This window comes from Boleophthalmus pectinirostris, unplaced genomic scaffold (assembly GCF_026225935.1).
Source record: "Boleophthalmus pectinirostris isolate CB_2022bp ecotype Guang Dong unplaced genomic scaffold, ASM2622593v1 HiC_scaffold_19, whole genome shotgun sequence".
NCBI classification, from domain to species: Eukaryota; Metazoa; Chordata; class Actinopteri; order Gobiiformes; family Gobiidae; genus Boleophthalmus; species Boleophthalmus pectinirostris.
Genome location: NW_026571140.1, coordinates 18,778,813 through 18,787,143, shown reverse-complemented (window position 1 = coordinate 18,787,143; position 8,331 = coordinate 18,778,813). Strand labels below are relative to the sequence as shown.

At 39.4% G+C, this 8,331-nt stretch overlaps 1 protein-coding gene across 1 annotated transcript; it reads right to left on the bottom strand.

Moving 5' to 3' along the window:
* Positions 1-6,051: 6,051 nt before the first annotated feature.
* Positions 6,052-7,846, bottom strand: LOC129409252 (dnaJ homolog subfamily A member 4-like). Its single transcript, XM_055154840.1, has 2 exons — positions 7,615-7,846; positions 6,052-6,254 (listed from the first exon to the last, which is right to left on the bottom strand). The coding sequence occupies exons 1-2, from the start codon at positions 7,844-7,846 to the stop codon at positions 6,052-6,054; spliced, it is 435 nt and encodes a 144-aa protein (XP_055010815.1).
* Positions 7,847-8,331: the final 485 nt, after the last annotated feature.

The following is an 8,331-nucleotide window of genomic DNA, read 5'->3' as shown; positions in this document are numbered from 1 at the left end:
TCGCTTTGTCTAGAATGTTCCACAATACAGATTAAATTTACCTATCACAAGGGAGACAAGCAGGCTACAGCACTACACCACATTACACTTCCGATGTGTGGAGAGTCCCCCCTATTCACAGAAGGAATTATTGTATTTTAGAATCACCAGAAATATATATAGGTGAAAATGTTTAAAGTCATACCATGGATCATTTCAAGCAAAACAATAACATCTCCATAGAGGCTACCAAGGTGTGAACCCTCCACCAGAAAAGTTGCGCAGTGCACCTTTAAGTAAACTAAGAGAAAATGCTATTTGGTATGAAGTCTCGAGGGCGTTTGCCAATTTTAGGGCAGTAAAAATGAAAAATGTTACCCAGCAGCCACTTCTATTGCGGCTATTGTCATGGTAATGTTGCACAAGTGGCTAGCTGTGCACGTGCCACTACCTATAACAGCCTGAAAGCTTCCAGGCCAATTTTTAAAGGGAAAAATTGAAGGATGCAGTTCAGTTTGGTCTTGACGGACATCTTTTCAGAGCAATGACAGCATATTTCACTCTCTCCTCATATAAATGTTTGAACAATAGCATCTGCGTGCCTGCCTCCCCTGCATTTGTGTTCAATGAATGCATGTGGGCTGCTGGGAAAACAACTCAAGACAAACAGCGCTGATAGCTTTGCTTGATAATTAATTGCCAAGCTAATCCTGGAATTGCACCACTTTAATTTAGAGCGTGTGCTTAATGGCTTAACCAGGACACATTTTTACAGTGAAAATTAGCAAACAGATGCAGTGTTCGGCTCACCACCCTGCCTTTATGTGAAGCCATGAGTATCTTTTCAGTAATATGTTAAAAAGGCCTCAGTGACTGCATTAATTTCGTATTGATTCACGTGGCGTGATTCAATGTTATGGTTGGCTTGGAAGCATTGGTATATCAATAACTTGTTTGTCTTATAATTGTGTATCGATTCAGCTAATTTATTTTAGCTCTCTTTAAAACTTTGGAAAAGAAAAGTAAACTGGTAATCCCTCAAGGGTAGAAAACCCTTTAATAATGTCTTATTAAATGTGCACTATAACTTTTTTGGTTGTCGGTTGCCACTTGCTTGCCTCCATGGAAATGGAATGTTCTACAGTATTGCATTAAATTCATATCTTACACTTATTCAATAATGCATATTTTTATTTACCCAAAATACATTGAAAAACATGCATTTTTCCCTCACTTGGCCTTTGTTCAGGCACACCTGTAGTCTCAGGTCTTCTATCAGGCCAAAGCTGCGATACTGTCGAGCAACATCAACCAAGATCACATCTAGTGGTGAATATAACTGTAGTTAGCTTTAAGACAATGAAAGGAAAGAGATGTTTTTGAATGGGAAGTATTATTTAAATTTTGGTTGACCAGACTGCCAGAGTTGGGAATCTCAATTATGTCTAAAGGCCGCCACACACTACAGGAGAATTTACCCGGTTTGGCTGCAATTTGCTTCTCCCTGAGTTTGGGGAGGCGTGACCTGACTTTGAGTCTTCGCATGAGATCATAATCACCAAACATCAGCAATGCTACAGTAACAGCCAATAAAACATAGAGGCGCAACATACAAACTCAGGAAATAGTGAAAATAATTATATTTACAACTTTGAGTGCAGTATCCCATCCACATTATCCATAGAATTTCTCCTCTGCACATACTGACACTGGGTCCACAAAACAGCACTGTACAGTGTGCAGATTGGGGTGAAGCTGCAGATTAGCAATAGTGCATTAAAAATGATGTATATGAAGTATTGTATCACATTTTACAAATAACAGTTTTGACTCATCTAAACTAGTCCAGTCCTCTGATCTTTTGAATCCTGAAGAGTCTCAAAGCGAGTGGTTTTATTGCAGGAAACAGCTGACACGATCAAGCTCACAACTTTATAGCCTGTGGTCTGCAGCCATATCCCACAGCAGTCTTTGCAATTGGAGATCTAAAATCTCATAAGATTCTCCTCGTGTCTGTGGTCTGTGCTTTTTGTCGCACCTTTAACAATCGTTTAAGACCGAAAAATCCAGTAGTATGTGGCGGCTGTAATTCTTCTTTTTTTTTTAGAGAATATGATTACAATTTCAATTCCATTATGATTCATGCTACCATTTTAAAGGCATCTGCCGCTTCTGAGAGTCCACACATCACTCATTCAGCATCAACAAGACTGACCAATAGGAAGAGTGTGGGCATGTTTGATTATTGAGTTCCATTCAACAAAAAAGCTACTGAATCATGATATACCTTTTTCATCAAAATATCATCAGAGAATGACAATTTGATTGCCATAATCTCATGGCATTGAGGCGCTCTGCAGAGTCTAGGCCACTTGACCAGTGTGCAGAATCTAAAACATCATTACTGATGTTGACTATGATGTTGATTTGTAGCACTCTGACCATGCAAACCAGCACAGTCAGCTCAAAACTAAAGTAACTCTCCCATCTCTCTGGGGTCTCACAGTCCTGTCTTCATAGACCATGCCAAAGCATTTATTCACAAGCCAGGTGCATAATAGCCATCATTAACAACGCTCTCAGACTTTGCAGACACAGGTAATTTGGCATTCACACACGAAACAATGCTTGTATTGGTAGAAAAGCGCAGATGTTGATGAATCCATGGCGAGATTACACATGCCACTAAACATGAGCACGCTGCATTCTCCAGTAGTTCACTAACACCTTCTCAGACAAATTAGACACAGCTCACTGACACTCAATGGGCTTCTCCAGGGAAATTATCACAAGACAATAGCCTCCTCATCTTCGTTTTATGTTCCAAAAGGTACAGAGGGAAAGAGAGAGAGAAAGAGAAAAACAGGGCTAGACTGACAATATTTGACAGGCAGGGAAGTGTGGATGATAAGTAATTTCCTTGATGCACATAGCCTAGAGACTCCATAGAAGGGGTGTTTTCAAAGGGATGAGTACCTCCTGAAGATGACAGATGTGTGGCGGTAATGGCGGAGGCAGGATGTCCAGAGCGCTTAGTGGTTGATGACTCGCCACTGGAAGCCATAACCATGGCCTCATTACACCGAGAGCACGAGCTGCAGTCTTCATCCGTGTGGCAGTGAAGACAGGTGAGCAAAAGGGTTGTGCTCAATTAGGCAGCAATATCTTCGCCCATTTTCTACAGTCTGTGGTCTTCAAATATACAAAAAAGGATAGTACAGCAGTAAAGTGATATATGTGGACAAAAGGTGGTAGTCTGTATATTTTGGACCAGTTGTGCCACCGTAGAGTTAACTTACCAGACTTCTCAAAAACAAGTCAACATCAGCTCATAAAAGGCAGCCAAGTCAAGCCAAGTAAGTAGATTTCACAAGTTTAAAGTCTGTGTCATTCATTAGCTACAAAGGCTTTTAAGTCCATATGAGTTGTCCACAGGCAAATTATGCCCTGAAATGATTTAGAAAAAATTTTGTTTAGCTTTGTATAGTTTCAATGTAAGCCACATGAAAAACTCTTGTGGGCTTACATCTCGACCACCCGATTTGGCCTGAAAGAGGACCACCTCCTGTTTGTTTCCACAGAAATTTTGTTTCTCTGGCTATAATTTTTCACATGGTAAAAAAATATCTAAAGTTACATATCGTATTTTAAAGAAACTGAGTTTCTTTAAAATATGGCATGTTTTACCTGTTTTATTCATTGTAACTCTTAAATAACTTGGCCATCATGTCCAATATTTTGTAATTATCTTGTCAGTTGGTGTTTTGTTCTAAAGTTCATTATTCAATCAGAAAGCAGCAATGCCGCAATGATCGGCCCTCACGAGCATCCACGCGAAGCATCGCAAATGCCCTGCACTACAAAATAACCAAAAACCCCAACAACAAATCTAACCCCTTGTCCCAACACTAATGCTAGGCCTAACCCCAAATGTAACCCTAAGCTTAAAGCTAACCCTAGTTGTAACCCTAACCATAGGCCCAACCCCAACCCATACCCTAACAATAGCTCGTAACCTAACCCTGCCATTTTTGTAAATTTTGGCAAGTGTTAATTAAAAAAAAAAAATCAAAGATGGTAGGCTTCCGGTTTGTAAAGAGCCATGGTCACAATATATATATTTTTTCCTATTGCCATGATGCATCTGGCAAATATGGTTTGGCTACACCAAATGTGGTGTAAGGATGTCCCATTGGCAAGGACAGATTTTTGGCTTGTCGCCATGACAACACAATTTTCAGTTCTTTTGGGGATGCCAATGAGCCAGAGGGAGAGCGAGAGAGCCATGACTGACACAAAAACATACTGTCCTCTTGCAGCTCCTTGTGGTGAGCACCTGTATGACAAAGATGGGAAGAAGCTGCCTCCTTGTATCTCTGGGGTCGGGCTCACTCCAGCCATCATGGCCTGTTACCTGCTGACAGCCAGCATCCTACTCGTCAATCTGCTTATTGCTGTTCAAGTGAGTGCAGTCCTCTTATGTTACCTACGCTGAATAAGAACATAGATATTAATTCCCAATATCAATAAAAATGTTAACATTTGTGTCAAGGTATTCCTTATTCCAACAGCACTTGAAACTTATTTTGTATCATAATGTTGGTAAAAACCTGGTTTAGAGGTTATTCATTCATTGAAAAGATATTATCAATGAAAGGCACTTTATACAAAGTGTTTGTTGGCCTCCAGAGACACAGGATATTTACAGTAAAATTTCTATTTAGAGTTCTGTTTTATTAATTGTGAACTTTCTATTTCCCACAGCAAGACATTCTTTGAGGTGAAGTCCATCTCAAATCAGGTGTGGAAGTTCCAGAGATACCAGCTCATCATGACGTTCCACGACCTGTCACAGTCACCTGTACATCCTCCAGAGCCGATTGTTTAAGCACTGTGCCAAGAAGAGACAGGAGGTGGAGCTAGATGAAAAGGACCATGGCCTCAGTGTGTATATTCTCTAAATTACACCATTACAATCAACTACAGTAACTTTACTGTTCAATATGGTCTCAAATCTACAAATATAAAAAGGTTATAAGCAAGATTCTTGGACAAAGACAAGGTGGACTTCAAACTCCTGTTCCATTTAAAGGGCACATATTAGGCCATTTTATGATCTATGCTATAATCCTATGTCCTCATCAAAAATGTACATGGACAGTTTTTTGTTTAGATTTTTTTGTTATTATTTCATTCACACATAAACCAATCATATTTAGGCTGAGTTCTTCTTCTGTCCTGGAACTGTCAATCTCTGACTAAATTTAAGACAAAAAAGTAGCAGTTAACTCTAAAACCACCACTACATGACATCACAAGGTGGAACAGAGCATTGAGCTTTGAAGATGTAGACAGGCTAATAATAAAGGGTTACTCAAACTTGTGTGATCACGACAAAGGCGGCAGGTTTTAAGCTAAAGCAACCCTATCCATTTGTCCAGGCTGGGGACTGGCACAGAGGGACACAGCGCCCTCTGTAGCTGGATTAGACCCACCGCCTGTGCTTTTGTAAGGTTAGTACGTTAATAAGTGCATGCAAACACTCACCACAAACAGTAGCCTCTGGGACCTGTAAAGACTTGTTTAAAAGTTTAGGAAAAAAACAGTTTAGATCTGCAATGAGAACAGAAATAAAAGTGGTGAAAGAGTCAAGTTTTCTATTTTACTGCCAAGGAGTCATCACAACTAACATAAAGAGGAAGTAAAGGTGCTGAACGTTCCAGGCATAGTATTAACATCGCCATGGAGACAAGCGGAGTTACATATTTAGTACCACTAGTAACTGACTCCCACTAATATTCAGCTACAACCATGTAAAAACTCCTAATAGGTTTAATTTTAGTTCTATACTGAGAAGAGATGATAGATGAAGACCACATTTGCAAATATTGTGCGTTTTATTAACAAAAATATGAAATTACCTTCACAGAAAGTATAATCTGACAAAAACACAAATAAAGATGTTACAAACATTTACAGTGTGACAGATTTTGGCGTTTTTTGAGTCCAAGCCTCAAATGAAGAATGCAAAACTCTGGCAGGCATTTTGAGTTTGGGCAGAGGAGCGGTTCATTAGGTCTGGCACTGGACTCCTGATCGTGGAGCATCTTCATCCTCCTGGTAGACCTCTCTCTGGTGCTTCCTCTGCCTGGCCTGGACATCCCCCTCCTCCAGGTCCACTTCCTCCATGTCGTCCATCAGCATCACATCTTCTCTGGAAGGTAGCAGTCTCTCCAACTGGTACATGAGGTGTTCAGGGTCTTTCTCTGGGAATTCTGTCTCTAAACAAAAGCACAATTTAGAACACTGCTACTCAGATGACAATAGGACATGGCAGGCTTATATTGCTGTCTGTCATTGAGAAGATGTAGACAAAATTACTATCAATAATGTATTAGGTGTTGTAGTTTGAGAAGGTTAATTGGGCGTAAATAAAGTTCTATATTTGAAATCTTGTGAGCATTTAGTCATGATAGAATGTTGCTACCTCCTCAAAAACAGATTTGAAGTTGTGTTTTGTTGCATTCACATGTCTGAATTCCCCTTTATTATTGGTCCGTCTACAAGCTCAAAGTGCTCTTTTCTACCTTGTGATGTCATAAAGCAGTAATTCTCAGGTTAACAGCTCCTTTTGCCTTTAGTTCAAAAGAGAGGGGCAATTCCACGGTTGAAATCATACAAAAAATTCTAGTGAAAGTGTATGGAGTTTAAAAACACAGTGAAGCACTTCCCGCATTGCCACATGACATCAGAAGGTGGAATAGTGTGTTTTCAGTTTGAGAGAAAAACTCTACTCGTCTAAATCTAAAGGGTTCGTGTAAATCCTCATTCCTTCATTCTAGATGCATTTGGTGTCATTGGGTTTGATGACTTATCCTGTTAACAAAACAAACCATTGGTAATTTAAGAATTTACAAGACTGACATTTTAAAAGGTGCACTGTATAACTTTGTCTCTGTGGAGCTGTTACTGCCTTGACTGGAATGTTCCACAGTATGCCATAAAATGTATGAATCTTATGATAAGTCCATTATAGTATTTTTATTGTTCAAAAATACTTTAAAAACAGGCATTCTCATTGTCAGCGATGGAGCCTCTCCACAGATCTGGCCTTTACCTTGGCCTTGTTGCATCATGTGGTTGTTTCTTTGGAAATTTATATGTTTAAAAGGTGCACTGTGTAACTTTTGGGTTGGGGTCCGTCACCTGCTGATTTCTATGGAGATGTCATTGCTTTGTGTGGAATGTTCCACAGTATGGCATTAAACTTTACTTTACATTGATTCAATTACAGGTGGTTTTATAGCTCAAAAATACTTAGAAAAACAGGCATTCAGATTGTGAGCAGGGTCGCCTCTCCACAGATCTGATCTGTAACTTGGTCCGGTTTGGTCTCCATGAAGATAGAAAGGTTTAATGCCATAATGTGAAACATTCCAGACAAAGCAAGAACATCTCCATGGAGAAAAGCATTTGATGGACCCTCCACCAGAAAAGTTACACAATACAGCTTCAGTGCCATGCTGTAGAAAATTCCAGCCAAGGCAAAGACTTCTCCATGGAAACAGAGAGGTGGTAGACCATCCATGAGAAAAATTACGCAATGCATCTTTAAATCGACCATGATTCAGTTACCAAGTGAGGAGGTGATGACAAAAGTCCTGTGGTCCAGTGTTGTTACAGTTTTTCTGAATCTGCACAGAGCTTTCACCAGTTTGACGTCCATCTTTGTGATCAGGTCATCTCCCTGTCTCTGGTACATGGGATGGACCTTCTGATCCAAAACTATGATCACGTCTCCAGGTTCCAGTCCAGGCTCTTGGTCGCCCCTCCTTGGAATGTGATTTTCTGTCTGTCCTTCATACATATGAACAGATGGAGAGTAGGTTTATTAAAAAGAAATTAGAACAATTAAGCATCTATATGTGATCAAACCCAGGGAACCCAAAGAAAGAAAAACATAAATATATATATTCTGTAAAACAATAGGTAAACAGAAGTAATATAACTGAAAGAACTTAGATTTCACTCAATATTCACCCTTTTTCATGAATTTTCTTTAGCTCATTTGCTTACATATTTATGTGTACATCTTTAAATCCTTTTTTCCAAACTTTTTTGTCATGTTTTTCACATTATTAAGTTTTTTCAGCACAAGGGTGGAGGGGAAATGGGTAATGAATGATTAAAGGTCTTATATTGCACAAAATTGATTCATGTGAGCTTTAAGGCATGTTATAATGTTGTAACCTCCTGAAAAATGGACCTGGAGTTCTGTTTTGTTTCATTCACACATGTCTGATTATGGTAATCTTTTATTATTAGTCTGTCTACATCTCCCAAGCTCCAAAT